The 18,008-nt window shown below is 35.8% G+C and overlaps 2 protein-coding genes and 1 long non-coding RNA gene across 3 annotated transcripts; 1 reads left to right on the top strand and 2 right to left on the bottom strand.

Moving 5' to 3' along the window:
* Positions 1-2,273: 2,273 nt before the first annotated feature.
* On the bottom strand, positions 2,274-9,430 carry LOC114287518 (enolase (DUF1399)). The gene is made up of 8 exons (XM_028230897.2): positions 8,939-9,430; positions 8,685-8,811; positions 8,143-8,529; positions 7,536-7,802; positions 4,798-5,321; positions 4,604-4,728; positions 3,430-3,590; positions 2,274-3,023 (listed from the first exon to the last, which is right to left on the bottom strand). Exons 1-8 carry the CDS (start codon positions 9,148-9,150, stop codon positions 2,499-2,501), a joined length of 2,328 nt encoding a protein of 775 aa, XP_028086698.2. The 5' UTR covers positions 9,151-9,430; the 3' UTR covers positions 2,274-2,498.
* A 3,143-nt stretch (positions 9,431-12,573) lies between these two features.
* Positions 12,574-13,542, top strand: LOC145819601 (uncharacterized). Its single transcript, XR_014360348.1, has 2 exons — positions 12,574-13,081; positions 13,169-13,542. It is a non-coding gene; the product is annotated as an uncharacterized LOC145819601 (long non-coding RNA).
* Positions 13,543-14,825: 1,283 nt separating this feature from the next.
* LOC114320120 (protein FAR1-RELATED SEQUENCE 5) lies at positions 14,826-16,838 on the bottom strand. The gene is made up of 3 exons (XM_028267230.2): positions 15,434-16,838; positions 15,179-15,328; positions 14,826-15,073 (listed from the first exon to the last, which is right to left on the bottom strand). The coding sequence occupies exons 1-3, from the start codon at positions 16,799-16,801 to the stop codon at positions 14,960-14,962; spliced, it is 1,632 nt and encodes a 543-aa protein (XP_028123031.2). The 5' UTR covers positions 16,802-16,838; the 3' UTR covers positions 14,826-14,959.
* Between the last annotated feature and the right edge of the window lie 1,170 nt (positions 16,839-18,008).

Below are 18,008 nucleotides of genomic sequence, written 5' to 3'. Positions count from 1 at the left end.
ATGACCGTTGTGTTAAATGGTAATATGACCGTTAAATTATTTTTATTATTAATTTTTTTTAGTCTATAGACTTGCAGACATTTAATTTTTTTTTTTTTTTCATTCATTGCAGTTTGTGAGTGATGCTGCATGTGCATGAGAACGCAATAGGGCAAAGGGGCAAGGGTGGGTAGGGCTAGGAATGGCAACGGGGCGAGGTAGGGCTCGGGATCACACTCCCCGTCCCCAATCCCTGATGGTGAAAATTCCCCCGGCCCTGGCCCCGATCCCCGACGCGGAACCTATCACCCTCCCCGCCCCCGCCCCCGCCCCCTAACGGGGATTGGTTTCCCCGACCCCGAAAATCCTCAGCCAAAAAAAAATAAAAAAAAATGGAAAAACAGTAGCTCTCATCATCATTAACATCAGCAACTATAGCCTACAAAATCATCATCAATGATCATCATCATCAATATCAACAACAAAAAATGTATATCTATATCTATATCTATATATATCTCAAATCGGAAGAACAGTGAGAGAGGGCTAAAGGGCGACTAGTGGCGGTAGATCTGGAGACAAGGCAGCAAACGGAGGTGTGTGTGTTTGTGTGTAAGAGAGAGAGAGAGAGAGAGAGAGTGATGGTGGTGTCAGTGACGGTGGTGCGATCAATGGTTGCCGGTGGTGCTCAGAAATGTTCATCGCGGCTCAGATTTGGAAGGAGCTCTCCGTCGCCGATCTATCTCTAGACTTCTCCGTGGCTTAAATCTGGAAAGTGTTCATTCATCTCTCTAATAGAGAGTGAAGGGAGAAAAAAGAAAGAGAGAGTGAATGAGAGAGTGAGAGAGTTGAGAATGCTTTTTGACCAAGTCCTTGAGAACCTAAGTACCTAAACATATGTATATATATAATATATCATAAAGCAGCCTAAACATATATTATAAATATAATATATATGGGACGTTCGGGTCTGTTCGAGGCAGAGTCGGGCCAGGGCCGAGTCTGGGAAAGCTATCACCGTCCCCGGCCCGAAAATTATTGGGGATTAAATTTTTAATACTATCCCCGGTCCTATGGGGATAATTTTCAAGGAAAACCCGTTCTAATCGGGGTCGGAGGATCGGGTCCCTGTCGGGCCGGGTTTAAATTGCCATCCCTAGGTAGGGTGGCACTAGCAAGCCGGGCAAGCAACTACCTCCGTTCAGGGATATGACCGGCCCAATATATATATATAGTATACAAGATCAAGCCTTTATTTTCTTTATTTTCTTTATTTTTTAAATTATTTAACTGTTGGTTGCAACTTGCTTTTTATTTATTTTTTTTACTTTTATTTTTTAAAATTTGACCGTTGGAAAAAGGAGGGTCGGGCTGCCACCAAGGCCAAAAAAAATTTGTGTTGGGCCAACCAGCCTGGCAGGGCTTCAAGTGTAAGGCCTAGGCCCAAGCCCAAAGTCCTGGGCTAAGCTCAGGCCCGGACCTAACCAGACCAAAACGGGCCTGGCCCACCTCAGGCCGCTGACAGATTTCGGACTGCCCACAGGTGTCGGGCCATTTTTACACCGCTAAATATAGGATATACAATCCTATGTTAGTGACTTGTATAGTATGTAACTGGGTCTTTGCTTGGCTGCAGATGACAGTTTGCCCTGACTGAGATCATTGTCCCAATTGGGTTATAAGCCCAGTTTTATTGCATTCATTAATGATTAATTTTTATATTATTTGAAAACTGTCAATGCAATTTAGGCCAAGTTTGGCATCCTCCAAAAAATTTAAAAAGTCAAAAAGTCACTATCCTATTTAAATCACATCATCTTATTTAAGTCACATTACCTCTCTAACACATCACTTCAAACCCAACCCAAATCCAACCCATATTTCATAAAAAGTCAAAAAGTACACTTATTTAGTCTTCCCAAACTTGACCTTAATCTATTTCTCTCGTCCCTTCCATTATGCCTATTAGTCCTTTGCAATCTTTTTTTTTTTTATTTTATTTTATAACTTAATATGCAGATCAGCTCACACGTATCTCAACTAGTTATTTACAGACATTTATTTGCAGACATTTCTACTGTAATATGATGTCAGTTAATCATTTGTTCTATACATATATTTATAAAATAAACTGTCATAAATAAAGTGTACAGGATACTTGCTATTAATGCTTTTATCATAACTTTTCTTATTTTTAAATTCCCTTCTTTAGTAACAATCAAAGTCAAAACAGCTTTTGTAATTGCCGATCTGCAAGGACAGATCTCAAGCACACTCATGTAGGTGCACACAACTTTTACTACATATATAACCCTTTTATTTCCCAACCTGCATCATACAGACTAGTGTAATGACTATGTTTTTCAAGATCTTTCTAAAACACAAGACCTTACAACAATACCGGAATCAAAGACTGTGTTTAATTTCTTTTGCCCATCCTCTCATTCTACATTACTATTAGTATACATAATTTCCTGACCTTTATTTGTATGAAGTGATTAGTGCAAAAACACTAGCTCTCAATCAATAATTCCTCGCTTGAACAACCTATCACCACCTTCAGCCGGGGAATAATTCAAAGCCGGTTGTCTGGTGACATCATCAGATGCCATCACGGCCTTAGCATTCCAATACCAAGGTTGAAGATGAGGCGAAGAAACGGATGGAGAGCTCAAAAAGGGATGAAGTGTAACAGAACCCCAATCTCTAGCTCCAAGCTTTGCTTCCTTCAATCTCTGCCTAACCGACAACTTTCCCACATCTTCCTTTCGCATCTCCGACACACTTCTGAGAATAGAAACACATAATAGAAGCATCAAAACTGCATCTTCTTCAGGCAAAAATTCTACAACCAGTAGCTTCCAGTTTAGAAGCGCTGTTGCTTTTCCAATTGGGTTCTCCTCTGAGAACCGAACCAATGTCACAAACCCATCTTCTTCTGGCTCATTTTCTTGTTCATCGTTTGCGTTTTCTTCATTTTCTTCATGCTTCAAACTGATGTTCCTCCTTTGATACTGCATTTTCCGCCCTATTAACAACTTTACCTGCAATGTTTGATTGGTTTCTGTTGATTATAATTGAAAAAGAACATAAAATCTTTCCTCAGACTAAAACTGAAGGAAAATGAGGGATAGACAAGAAAATTGATTTCCCTACACAACCCATATTAGCATAGTAACTAAAATTTTAATTTCTAGCAAAAAACACAAGAAAATTTTTAATTTCTAGCAAAAAAGACAAGAAAATTTAATTTTGTCAATGCAATGGATGACCTATAATTAAATTTTCAAATTTCTTTATATTTTTCTTGAAAGGTGTATAAAAATGTTCAAGAATCAAATGTTTGCAAGAAAATATATCTACATTTCCATTTCTTTTCTTTCACATTCCACCATTTTTCTTTCTTATCAAATGGAGCCTTAGAGGTAAGAAAGAAAAACTGCACTTTACCATCGTATCAGGAGGTGTTACGCTTTTCAGGTGAAAACTCAGCCCCGATTTTGAGGTTGATGATTCCCACCATATCATCAGTTCATCGCCTGTTGAAAATTTCCATGAAGCTTTCAATTGTTCTGATGGTTCTTTTGGTGTTGCTGTTCCTACCACTTTCACTGCACTAGATCACCAATACAACCATTAGAAAAACAAGCCTTGAGAAATCTAATTCCATGCTGATGAAGATAAGAAAACAAAGAAAAAAAAAAGTCCTACACCAACCATATAAGGATTCATAGATTCTTGAAACATATTTCCTACTAAAAAGACCCCTTTTGTATTAAATAATATTAATAAAGAGAAGGAGCACTTTCACTCAGTTGTGCATAAGAAGCACGGACACGGATGCGGCATGGACAAGGATGTGGACACGGGGTACGGTGATTTCAAAAAAATGTGTATATGGATACGGCAGGGACACAGCAATAAAATATGTTTAATATTACATCCACAAACAATCAATATTAACAAAAATTAACTCTAATTTTATATATATATATATATATATACATATATAAAAAGCACTTTTAAATTAACACTTATAGTTTAATCTTTTTTTTATGAATAATCTATTAAGTATTTAAATCTAAGAAAAAAAATAATAAACATTTAACATTCATTAAAAGTACTAAATAAAATAAGGGAAAAGACGATTTGGCATGTCCCTATTGCATCCCCGGCATGTCCCCTGAAAATAAATTAATTAAATATGGAGACATGCCATGTGGTATGTCCCATACGTGTTCCCAAAGTATCCACGTGTTCCCGAAGTGTCCGTGTGTCCGATACAGATATGGCACTTGTTTTGAAGTGTCGGTGCTTCATTTATTTAGTAGATAGTTTTGAGTGATTTTGTTTGCCCTTTACCTCTTTTACAAAGTAAGAAAACATGAAAACATATAATGCCAACACTGTTTCTCATCCCATTTTCTCGTATTTCTCAGCAACCAAACAATTGAGGTATGGATTTCCTTCATATTGAGATTGTTCAGAGATTCTTGCACTTGCGTGTTCTAAACTTATTACCTCTGCCTAGTCCACACTCCACACACCAGGTAAAGATGAGACCTTGCACATAATTTTACCAAAAAAAGAAAAAAAAAAGAACAGAAAATGGATAGATACATACCAGGAGCTCGACCAATGGAACCAACAACATAAGACCAAGAACCTTCACGAATCTCTATAATCCTGTCCTCCCATTTCACAGCTGATGGAGTTTCACCGCCCCTCCTCCAAAACCCTTCGCCCACTCTATAATACACAAAAATTTTAGAGAATATAATTGTTCAATGAAGAAAGAGGAATGACAAAAGAATTTACCTCATTCGAACAACGAAACACTCTCTCCCAGCATGATCCAGAACAGTGCGAGACAACCACCGACCTTCTTGAGGACGATATTGGTTCATTCTCAGAATCACATCTGATATCATGGCTCCTGAATCATCAGTGACACGATCAGGCACACATTTCAGCAAGTACGATGCTTGAACTGGAGGAGTCATCGAAGAGACAACTCTCACTCTTTGATCATCAACTTCTCTTCCTAGAGTAAGAGAGGTTACTCGCAGTAAGTCATTCCATAGAAATGTCACGGTGTCTTGCAATGTACTTCCTTTGAAACAGCCACCACCACGGTCACGAAGCTCAAGCACAAGTCCCTTGGTTCCAAATTCACAGTAAAGATGCCAAGCTTTTTGCCACGAGTCAAAGGGGAAGCTAGATATTTGTTTATCAATCTTAAGCTCCCTATGACATCTAACCATTCGGAGACGCAGAAATTCATGTGATTTATTCCCTTGCAATGCCTTCACCTTTGAGTCAACCTTTACAAATACACAAACCTGTCTAGTAAAACAACATGGTGTCAATGTTATGGCTTCCCTATTACAGTTTCACACAGAATGAAATTAGTTCAATCATGTGCAGTGGGTATAAGTATAACATAAAATAAAATCTAGTAAGTTCAAATTTATGAATAGGATAACTTATGCACTTATATCATACATAAAATATTTATTTGGTCGGCAAGATAGTAAGGGTGAGCCCATGACAACACGGTTAAGGAAAGAACAAGGTACCATGCAACCAAAAGATTGCATTAATTCATAATTTTGTTTGACCTGTAATTATGGATGTAATCTCAAAGTGGATAAAAAGCTTTTAGCATGAAACACATCATTCATTACTAGGTGAATTATCTAACAAAGATGAAGCTACCAGATAAGCTATTAGCTCCCCTAACAAATAAAAGGAAAATCAAATAAAGAAAATTCACAACTCAATCTCTGATGTCCTTTTACTTACCACATAGAATATTATTGAAGTGTTTTCTATTTTCAGTCTTGCTCAGCCACTGAACCCCACATCAAAGTTCAGTTTATCAATCCAGAGCCTAAACATATTTAATGTGTTAAAAATTAATTGATTCAAGCATGCAAATTAGGAATTTTACAAAACTAAACAAACAGAGAGAAGATTAAAACATGAAACACCATTGGACCAAATAAAGGAGAAAATGTATATTTACGAATATTTCGCAGTCTCCACCTTGACCATGGAGAACCATACTCATCTACTCACTTTTGTATGATTGTGGGCAAAATCAAGCCAATCTCACACCAGACCCTTTTAGGGCCAAGTTAAATGTTATTTTTAATGGTTAACAAAAATTAGTATTGGGCAGTTTATTGTGAAAATGTATGAATAACCAAAAAGAGAACACAACTAAATCATGTTGAGGTCTAATTGTGCAGTTGACTTCGTAGAAATATGATGAACTAAGCCCTAGGTTGTCCTCCCAAAATTTTTATAAAATCTCAATCCATAAGGGTCATGATTTTGAAAGGAAAAATAAATAAATAAAACAATGTTGCAGAAAATGTCCTAGCTTTCTCACCTTAACACAATCACTATGCAATTGTTATTGGCATTGGAATTTTGGAATATTTGAAGACTTTTGACGATAACAATTAGATGCATCATAGGGCTTCTAAAACTTAATCTGCAAATTGACATCTTGCCTTTGACATTTTTAAGTTCTTAAACTAAGACCTAGCAAAGTAATGGCACGCTTTGAAAAGTGGAAGATAGGTTGGACCAGTGTAAGGCCATACCGGTACCCATGAAGGATTAATTTCAAGAGGCTAACTCAGCAAATGTGTAGATAACCAAAATCTTGTAATTTGAACTTGATTTCCACACAAAACATTGTACTACAACAGCCACATCATTTGGAAGGGTTGTACAACAAATTTAGATTGAACTGACAAATTTCTAACATTACAGAGGCATTTTTCTTAATATATCACATCCAAGAAATTTGACACAGCCAGAATGGTTGGAATCCTCAGTTCAAATTAACTCATTTATTCTACCAAGCTTTAAAAGCTTGACCATGGGGTTATGAGATGCAACTCAACCCAACAAGCAACAAGCCTGGTGGATCAAACAAACTCCTGAGATAATAATTGATGTGACAGATCTCGATCTCTTTTTTGTGCTAATATAGTTCAGAATTATGAAACAAAAAACACTTGAACTAAATTTCATGTAGAAGTTTAACCCCATCTCAGTATTTGTCTAAGAGATTTTCATGGAGGTTTTATTCGATATTACAGGCTAGCATGGTGTTTGTTTTTATTTTATTTAATTTTTTTCAATTTTATTTTACAAGAAGGATTAAAAGTGAGTTAGTGGCCTAGATTGTTTTTACCACATCTAAGAGTCCAAGTGCTTCCAATGCAGGATGATATTTAAAGAACCAACTAATAGGCACATAAAAGAAAAGGCCAAAAATATAAATCATTCAAAATTACACACTACATGCATGTGTTAGGTAAATAATTGCCATTTAGTGACTTATTTTTTAGGGTTTGCTTATTTAGTGAATTTTTGACTTTGTACGAAAAGATGTGCAAAAAAAATAGAGAGGTGTTATGACAAGTTATAGCAAATAAGCAAATAAGTATATTTACTTAGTGGCTTCCTAAACCACCAATTTTGAAAACAAAAACATAAATGTTGAAACTGCTGAAAACTGCCAAAAGCCAACCTACCTCCAGCAAGAACCTGGGTAGCATGGACTCGTATTTTGTGTTGACATCCTCATCTGTGACATCCCAGTAAACCGGCGACTTGACCTTAGCAGCAGCCCCTAAATTGGCTGCGCTGCCAGCTTTCTCATAAGGTCGATCAAACACTCTCTCCCAAAGCTTCTTGGTCTCTTCCACCTCTTCTTCCTTCACCACTTCCCACACCGCCGCCACCTTCCCCATATCCCCCTCCATCTGCGTCACATCAGCGGCATAAACCGTGGGATAGCTCTGGTTCATACAAAAACAAACAAAATTAAATTAAAATAAACGAGAGATTCATCACAACAATTAAGAGCTTCCCCAATACTTAACCAAATCCTTCATCAAATTTAAATTTGATGAAAAACGAGATCCAGTCCTTTCATCAAATCAAGTATGAATCAAATCTTTCACCAAATTTTCAACAACCCAACAACCATTTTTTTCACTTAAGTTCGATGAAATTGTTAAAAATTTATCTAAAAATTGAATTATTACTATTTCATCCGTAAAGTCAATTAAATTCATATCAGATCTATGTAACTATGTGAAAAACAATACTTAATGATAAATTTGAAAACACACCCACCTGATGGGTAAGCCACATTAGAAGAATATCTGAGGCAGGCACTAATCGAGCACACCCATGATCTGCAAATCTCAGCATCATAGATAGATAGCTTTTGTATCTCTGTTTGGCTGCTATTAAATACACAGTCTCAGACATGTATGGCTCTGCTAATTTGGCATATAAATTTCTCAGCTTTAATACTTGGGTTAAAATATCTTCATTTGTAACACAGAGGGCTGAATTATCATCAGAATCCAATTCATTTTCAAATGGCTCAGATGGGTATCTACGGATCCAAATATCTCTGCATCTATTCAATGCATACTCTTCATTCTCTTCGTCGAAAATAGCCGGTTTTGCTATGATTTTTGAGAACCTTGAATCACAGTATTGCCTGTAAAAAACCTGAAAATGGGCTGTTATATTGGATTACATTGTGTCTGGGTGCTCAGAAAACAGAGGAAAAGCAAACAAAATCCCAAAAGTTAATAGCCCAAATTGTGAACTTTTCTGGGCAACCGAACAGAGTTCAAATTAGAACATATCAAATAATAGCTTACCGGATTGAAGGTGTGACAAAACCAGACCCATTGAATATCAATAGGAGGAAGAATCATTGGGGGATGATGAGTTGATGTTGATCCAACCGTAAGATCAGAAATCAAGGGCATCCAAAGCTCATCATACCTGAATAAAACCAATCAATCACAAAATCATCAAACTCAGTTCGACATTAACTACCCTCTGATCAGATTACTTACAATAAGACCTTATTTGACCCCCACACACCAAAAAAAAAAAAAAGTGTTATGACCTTCGTACAGATTCGAGAGTAGTGGGTCTAGTGTGGAGCCAATGAGACTCGTCCACGATTCTGAGAAACCGAAGAGTACACCTGGCGGCGGACACAAGATTAACGGTTAGTTTAAGTGTGTCATCCTCCGAAATCTCGCCGAAGCTTCTGGTTGAACCGATGTCGGAGATACCAACACTTCCACTACCGCCGTCGCGAACAGCCGCCGACATTATTATCGTACTGACTTAGGACTCAACAACAACAACAACAACAACAGTGAGCAAGAAAGTGGTGACACCAGGCTTAACTCCATGGCACTAACATAACATAAAAGCTTCTGTGCATTTGGGACAAAAGACGGGGATGGTGCAGTTTGGGACTAGTGGGCAAGAAAGTGGTGACACCAGGCTCACTTTAATAATTCCAACCCTTTATTTTATTTAAAATTTGGGACAAATGACGGGATGGTGCAGTTTGGGACTAGTGGGCAAGAAAGTGGTGACGCGGCTCACTTTAATAATTCCATCCCTTTATTTTATTTTATTTTATTTTACTTTATTTTATTTTAAAGGACGAACTTCACTTTTTTATCTTTCAGTTTGAGTCATGCGTGGATTATTTTTTTGACGTTTGAATATTATTATATAATTTTTGTATAGTTAATGATGTGATGTATATAGTTAATTTTTTTTATCTATTCTAACAAATTATACATGACATGCGCCTAATATGTGAATGGACATGAAAATATGATTTTTCTTTTAAATTAAATGACTAAAATGTCCTTTTTTTCATCATCAATTTTCAAAATCTATCCTCATTTTGATCATCAATATCCATATATTCATTTTTCAAAAGATAACACATCTCTGTCTCAATTAGTCAATACAAAGAGATTTTATGTACACTTATATTGAATTTATTGACAAAAATACATATTTTTTGTCTATTTTACTTAATAGAAATAGTTAAATAGTTTAGATTGAAAATAAATAAAAATATTAAGATTTAAATTGATAAAATTAAAAATTATAGATTTATTTTGTTACAAGAGTGTAAATCTGAAGTTTTTTTTTTTTTATATTCATAATTACCCCTTAAAATTTTTATCACTGTTGATTTTTTATTAAAAAGAAATAATAATTTATATATTTTTATAATATTCATTTAAAAAAATGATTATTCGTTTGTAAAATTGGACTTGTCATTTATTAATTTGAAGAGAAATATGATGGAATTATGCTATTTATAAGGTAATCTGATTAATTTATTATGATTATTTATACTAGCGGTTGGCACACGAGTGTATAATTTAAATAAATAAAAATAAAATAAAATATTTATTATATATTATGTATCACTGACATGGTAACCATTTTTTTTCTTAACCGTAAAGTCAAAGGTTTCAGAGTTTCACTACTCTCATTTATTTATTTTTTCATTTTAAATAGAAAAAATGAAAGATCCATAACATAAAGAGAAGCAATAAAAGATTTGAATACCAAATTCAACTTTCACTTAATATAATAGCGTAGATAGTACAAATGTATTAAATAATTTATATATATATATATATATCAAATGAACTAATAATATTATCAAAATAAGCCTTATATAAATCATAAATTGGGTGATACAAAAAAAAAAAAAAAAAAAAAAAAAAAACCTAGAATGGACACTCCCTTTCTTTATTAAATTTTATTATTAAATACATATCAGAAATTGTATCTTGTATAAAATTTTAAAATAATACACAAGAAATAAAATATATTTATAAGAAATAAAGTGTAAATAACACTACAAAGAAAAATCTTAGTGATCTCCGATTATCACCTAATATTTTGGTTTAAAGTAATTGGGGGGGACAACTTATGAATTAATAATTTTTATAAATCTTTTTTTTATCTAGTGACGTAACATCTATTACTTTATTGAAGCATATCTGTTTTGACTTTTAGTTTTCTTATTGTACCACACCTTAATTAATAACCAATTTATAAATTTTAATATTAATTTGTATAGCAGTTTTGTAGAAGCATTAGGTCGCGTTTGATAGAGTTTTATAAATGTGATTTGAGATTATGAGTTGTATTTTGAGTTTGTGAGTTGTGAAATTATAATTTGAGTGTAGAAAATTTGTTTGGTTATAATTTTTAAATAGAGTGTTAAATTGTGTTTTGAAGATGGAGTTCAGATCCTCTCCTTGCAGAGAGTTACGAGCATGCGTCCTTGCAACGGCTGAGATCAGCCGTTGCACATCCAACGGCTGAGATTAAAAAAAAAAAAAAAAAAATTCAGATTTCTATTCTATTCGTTCCCGCCCGTCGCTATAGTATGAGAATCACTCTCACTCCTCAGTTTCACTCCGCCTTGCACTCCTCCCACTCACTCGTCCCCCTCCACTGAATCTACTCTCACCGGCGACCAGTCCCCCCCAGACGGCGGCACCGGCGACCCACTTCCAGGAACTGAGTTCTGAGACCATAGAGGAAGCCGGTTAGTATTCGAAACTCTGAACTGAAGATGTTAGGATTGTGTGATTGAGATTGAGAAAATATGTTTTAAATTTGAAAATTAGGGGCTTCGATGTCAGATTCGAACAGAAAAAACTGGTTTGATTTGGCTTTGATTCGAATAGGGATTCGAACAGAAAATAGGGCTTTGATTTGGGATTGAGAAATTAGGGCTTTGATTTCAAATCTCTGAATCTGAATAGGGCTTTGATTTGGGATTGAGAAATTAGGGCTTTGATTTCAAATCTCTGAATAGGGCTTTGATTTGGGATTGAGAAATGAGGGCTTTGATTTCAAATCTGTGAAACATTGACATGAATAATAAAAATCAGTGTTCATTTGGGCTTTGAATTTGCTTTCAGTGTTAATGAGTTTGTTCTGTGTATGAAATGTTATGGCAACTAATTCAGCATGAGTATTTGCTTTCAGTGTTAATTAGTTTGTTCTGTGTATGAAATGATAGTTGAACTAATTATCTGATTATGGCAATATGATAGTTGAAGTAATTATCTAAGTATGGCACATTTTGGTTTAGCAACCATTACTTAAAATCATACATTGTAGCAATATTCAGTTAGATAGGAGGAAAGTAATATTCAGTTACCTATCAAGTGGGTGAAGGAATATATTAAGCAAGTAGATAAAGAATTCCTCTTGGTTTGAAGTGCTATGCAAGTAGATAGGAAGCTCAACTTGTTGCATCCCACCCCTAGACTCTCGTGTTCAAGTAATCACAAGTAAATACTCATTTATTCATAGAAATATAGATATTTTGCAAATAGTGAATCACAATTATGAATGAAAGTTATGGGTGCTTAATAGTAAAATAACAGTATGGATGGATGGAATGTGAGAAAGTTATGGGTGCTTAAAGGCCGCCTCAGGGGTCCTCTCTCTGAGTGTCTCTCTCTCTCTTCCATACACACACAGGAGAGAGATGGCAATTATGAATGAAATGAAATGAAAGAAATAGTTGAGAAATATGGAAACGGATTACGGAATTTGATATAATTTTATTTTATTTTATGAGATGAATTTAGAATGGAACACAATCTTACCACGCTAAGTGAATTATATATTTTTATAACACTTACATGTTAAGAAGATTGTATCTGATTCCGTCATTCATTTAAGTACAAATTAAAAAAACTGCGAAATGAAATGACTTATGTCCAACTGGGCATGAATGAATAATATGATATGAATAAATGGGTGTGGAGAGGAGCTACATGTGGGTTTTTTGTCACACCCTTTGTCAGATTTCACCTTCTTCCACAGGTGTTCTCTTTAGGCAATTAGCCACAGCTAAACCAAACCAAACCAAACCAAACCAAACCAAGTAGAAGAATATTAATGAAAATGAAAGGGTATATCCCTGAAACTGCTAGGAACTACCATGGTTCAAATATTTTCATCTTCCACAGGTGTTCTCTTTAGTCAGATTTCACCTTTTCCTCTATGGAACTACCATGGTTCAAATATTTGTCATGTATGCAGATTTTGAAAAATGGCATCTTCCTCTAACATTAGCAACATAAGACTACAACCAAGGGTGTGCAATTGTGGAAGAACCGCTGCCATACGTATTGTAAAAACCAATGAGAATGGAAATGAAGGACGTTTGTTCTTTGTTTGCCCATCAAGATATGTAAGTTTGTAATTCTAGCTGTTTTCTTCGTTTAGTAGTCAAATTAATATTTGTCTTCTTCGACTAACTTATTCTCATGCATTGCAGAGTAAGACTCCCACTCCCCATTGCAATTACTTCAAGTTCGTGGATGAAGATGATGAAGACGTTACGTCCAGAATCCGTACGAACTATACAGCTTGTGATGGTATAACAGTACAAGACTTTAACGATGTCAGGACGAGGCTTCATTCCATGGAAACGAACTATGGTCGAAGGCTTCAAAGGATGGAAAGGAATATGAAAGCGATGGTGTACTTCATTGTATTTGCTACGATTTTCTACTTTATGATGTAACTTGGAAGTTTGTAGCATTTTGGCTTGTATGTACATGAAGTTGTTAGCTTGTTATCTATTATCTATTTTCCTCAACTTGTGGCCTCAACTTTCGAATGAATGAATGGAATGAATTTTGGAATGAAGTATGGTACATTTTCGAATGAATGAATGAATGAATGAATGAATGAATGAATTATCTATTAGCTGCTGAATGAAGTATGGCATATTTTGGAATGAATGAATGAATGAATGATGGAATGTTATTGTTATCAATGAATGATGGAACCAATGATGAAATGTTATTTGTTATCAATGAATGTACCATATTATCTGTTATGAATGATGGAACCAAGACAGCTCTGTTACCAACCATGTATGGCATTTGAACCATTACTGTTATCAATGAATGATGGAACCAAGACAGCTGTGTTACCAACCATGTATGGCATTTCAACCATTACTGTTATCTGTTATCAATGAATGTTATTATCTGTTATCTGTTATCATTATTATCTGTTATCATTGAACCATTAATGTATGGCATTTGAACCATTACTGTTATCTGTTATCTCTTATCTGTTATTATCTGTAGATGATGCAGACCAGACCAGACCAGAAGCAGACCAGAACCAGAACAGTGATACAGACCAGACCAGCAGAGTAGCAAATGCAAAGTAGCAAATGCAGACCACAACAGATGCAGACCACAACAGATGCAGAGTAGCAAATGCAGACCACAACAGATGCAGACCACAACAGATGCAGAGTAGCAAATGCAGACCACAACAGATGCAGATTCAGACCAGAGCAGTCCATTCCCAGCAGACCAAAGCAGACCATTATTTATGCTATCTGATATTATTTAGTGCCAAAACAGTATTGTTGCTATCTGATACCTTTTTGTTGTGTAACAAAACCATTATTTATGCTATGTAATACTATTTTGAATTGTATCAAGGGTTGTGTTGAACTATAGCAGATGCAGACCAGACCAGTCCACAGTAGCAAATGCAGACCAGACCAGACCAGAGTAGCACATGCAGACCAGAGCAGAGCAGAACCAGACCAGAGTAGAAGATGCAGACCAGACCAGCACATGCAGACCACAACAGACCAGAACCTCTCTTATCTGTTATTATCTGTTATCAATTAAGGTTATCAATGAACCTATCTGTTACTATTTCAAAACACAATCACAAACCAATACAACATTGTTGAGTGCAGATTCAGAACAGAAGCAGACCAGACCATATGAAACCAGACCAGACCAGACTAGAACATAGCAGAACCTCTCTTATCTGTTATTATCTGTTATCAATTAATGTTATCAATGAACCAATACATGTTATGGCACATTTTGGTTCTATCATTAGCATACCATTCCCAGCAGTCAACAAGCCATGAACATACCATCAGAATTTTAACACAAGCATTCTCATTAAAGTAAATCAGAATTTCAACACACATACAACAGTAGTTTGAACACACATGTTTAACACAATTTCAACAGACATTGGAGTGGAGTTTGAACAGTAATTTCAACATCACTTCTGAGCACCATCAAAATTTGTGCACCAATTCAGCATTAGTTTGCTTCACAATTTGAGATGGTATCACTTCACTTTGCATGCCATTTTCATCTGCAGTTTGCTTGTCTTTGTGCTTGTCCATGGCCTGAAATGGAGAAACACAGAATTTAATTGGAAAAAAAAAATTTCAAAAAAAAGCTACTTCAAATACAAATTTCAGCAACAGATTCAAAACACATCAACGACAAACCTGACTCCACATTGGACTGTTTGATTCTTGAGAATATCGATACCCAATGTCATATCCATATGAACCTTGAAGTAGTGACTGGAATGTTGGTTCAGCAGGATACCGTTGCGGCATTAAATTTGGCACTGAATTATGCACTACGTACATGTCCTGCAAATTGGCAAAGAACAATGTCATATATTACGCTTCGCAATTACGGGTTGAGTCACATATTATATCCATAAAAAAACATACATATATTCTACTAATACTTACATGATATGTGGGATTCATCAATGACGGAGGAATAGAATTACCACCCATGGGCAAAGATGGAGGAAAATGACGACGGGGAGGAAGAGGTTGAAGAGGAGGAACATGTTGACGAACATAGATCTCTCCTCCAACAGATAATGGAGAAGGTGCAACTGTTGGACTTGCAATAGATTGTGACGAAGCGAAGCTGTTAGCACGGGATTTTTTTTTGGAGTTCGCTATCAACGCCACTTCGAATCCACCTTTTACCCTCCTTTTGCCCTTACTAGTTGCCAGTTTTTTCTTAAATCCTTTTGGTTGCACAACATGATTCACATCTTCGCAATCCACTTCAAAGCTTTGGGTGTCATGATCATTACTTACTTCATTTCCAGCACCAAAAAGAGCACCTAACTTGCCTTCAATATTTGCACCTAATGTAGCAAGGTGTGCAACACAAAAATCATAAGTTTCTTCAGTTTCAGCAGCTCTACTTGCTAGTGCTCTAAATGCGGTCATCAATGTCTTATACCGCGAGGCTTGCTGGAATTTCACATCCACTTGAATGTCATTCCCCTTAATGTCCTTCACAGTTTCGGCTCTTGCTTGTTTTGTCCACCTCTTTAGAATGTATTGTGGAGGAACCTCTTTCATCTTCAATATGTCTCTAATAACCTTCAATGAGTGACAGCACAAGATTCCTTCCCTTTCAAACTTTGTACAATTACAACCCAATGACCCATCCCTCTCCATCTTCACTTTCCGTGCATGTTTGTTACCAACATCAACAACTGTGTAAATGGTACTAGCCTCGCCATATTCAATTGTTTCTATGTCCGATTCAATTGATCGAAAGTACTCATTTTGAAATTCTTCAAATATCTTTTTTGTGTAAACATTACCCATTTGAATTAACATTCTTATTGTTGCTTTCACCTTTGGCAACCTTTGGCACAAAGCATATCCTGCTTCTAACTCCTTGTATCGCTTCTCGTAAAGTACCCTTTCGAAATGCATGAAGAATTCATTTAAGTTAAAATCAGAACGAATGTAATCCTTCAAAAAAGCATTAAAAGATTCACTAAGTTGTGTGGTACTCATTCCCGCAGCCCATGTTGATCTAACATATGGCCAACCCCATTTTTCTTTCACCGCAAATGTCAATTTTAACCAATGGTTTTCATGCGCATCATATTTATCAAGCATTTCTGCCCACTCTAACTTCCATTGATTTGCATCTTCAATGTCAAACAAGAACTTATTTAGTACACCCTTTACCCCCTTATCTTGGAACAAACAATTAACATGCTTCAATGCATTTTGCATCAAATGCCAAGTACACAAACGGTGACTTGTGTCCGGCATAACGATGGGTATGGCTTTAGCCATTGCAGCATCTTGATCAGTGAACAGCGTTTTTGGTGCCTTTCCTGACATACCCTGTAGAAAATTTTGAAACAACCATACAAACGATTCGGCGGTCTCATCATACAACAAGGCTGCACCAAATATAACTGTTTCCCTATGATGGTTGAATCCCACAAAAGACGCGAAGGGTCTATGTTCTTTGTTTAACTTGTAAGTAGTATCAAAAGTGACAACATCACCAAATTGGGCATAATCCATGATCATTTGTGCATCAGCCCAAAACATATTCGTTATTTGCTCTTCATTATCTAACTGGAAAGCATAAAAGAAGGAAGGATTCTGCAAAGATTTTTCTTTAAAGTATTGCAATACATTGCCTACTTCCCCATATGCTAAACTTTGTTGTCTTTTGGTTCTCAAATAATTTTTCTGATCTAACTTTGTAAACCCAAGACATTGCCTCCCACCAGCTTCCCTACCCATGAGTTCAAAAGACTGGCCTAAACGAAGACCAGATTGTGCCGCCAAATCTAACTCAATTGCTTGGGTAGTCGATATTTTTCTTTGTGACGGCAACATGTGGGCACACTCGGGTGATACAAGATCATGGTTGTGTTTTTCTTTGAAATCAGTGACAACATATTTCCCAGTACCCTCATCTAATTTGACATAAAGTCGAGCCTCACAACCGGTCCTAGTTTCAGCTCTTGGGTTTTTTGACAATGGGTCTCGTTTGTCACTCTTCCGAAATCCCTCCTTGTTGCAAACCAAAAGTCTACAAATAAGTTGGTTATTGATCTTGTTCTTCCTACAGAAATCCCTTCTTATGCTAAACCCCATTCTTCCTCCATATGTATTATAAAAATCATACACACATTGTTCAGAATCGAATGTCATTCCCTGTTTTGGCTTCCAAGCACAATCATTCTCAGGTTCCATATCCATATGAAAATGCAACTGAAAACCCATATAAATAAAATCTTAGCTACATAAATAAAAAATTCATCACATTCTAGTAAACACCTTATCTGTTCACATGACTGATTAAATAACTTATGTTACAAAATCATTTGGCAAACCTCTGATTAAATAGAGTAATCTTCAAAATCTGTGTTACACCAATGAAATCAATTCAACATATTTACTTTATAGAGTGCAGATCAATTATATTTCAAAATCTGTGTTAGAAATAAAATAGAGTGCAGATAGTGCAGATGTTGAATTAATT

Source organism: Camellia sinensis, chromosome 2 (assembly GCF_055761805.1).
Source record: "Camellia sinensis isolate YWXY chromosome 2, ASM5576180v1, whole genome shotgun sequence".
In the NCBI taxonomy this organism is placed as follows: domain Eukaryota; kingdom Viridiplantae; phylum Streptophyta; class Magnoliopsida; order Ericales; family Theaceae; genus Camellia; species Camellia sinensis.
Note: the sequence above shows the minus strand (reverse complement) of the source record. Positions and strands in the feature narration are given on the sequence as shown.

What these genes read in the sequence shown, in the direction of transcription:
- LOC114320120 (XM_028267230.2), bottom strand. Translation starts at nt 16,801, where the DNA reads ATGGCTAAAGCCATACCCATCGTTATGCCGGACACAAGTCACCGTTTG. An exon ending in TGATGAATCCCACATATCAT is followed by an intron (nt 15,329 to 15,433) that starts GTAAGTATTAGT and finishes GCCAATTTGCAG; the next exon opens with GACATGTACGTAGTGCATAA. An exon ending in ACAGTCCAATGTGGAGTCAG is followed by an intron (nt 15,074 to 15,178) that starts GTTTGTCGTTGA and finishes TCTCCATTTCAG; the next exon opens with GCCATGGACAAGCACAAAGA.
- LOC114287518 (XM_028230897.2), bottom strand. Translation starts at nt 9,150, where the DNA reads ATGTCGGCGGCTGTTCGCGACGGCGGTAGTGGAAGTGTTGGTATCTCC. An exon ending in ACTCTCGAATCTGTACGAAG is followed by an intron (nt 8,812 to 8,938) that starts GTCATAACACTT and finishes GGTTTTATTCAG; the next exon opens with GTATGATGAGCTTTGGATGC. An exon ending in TTCCATTGGTCGAGCTCCTG is followed by an intron (nt 3,591 to 4,603) that starts GTATGTATCTAT and finishes GATCTAGTGCAG; the next exon opens with TGAAAGTGGTAGGAACAGCA.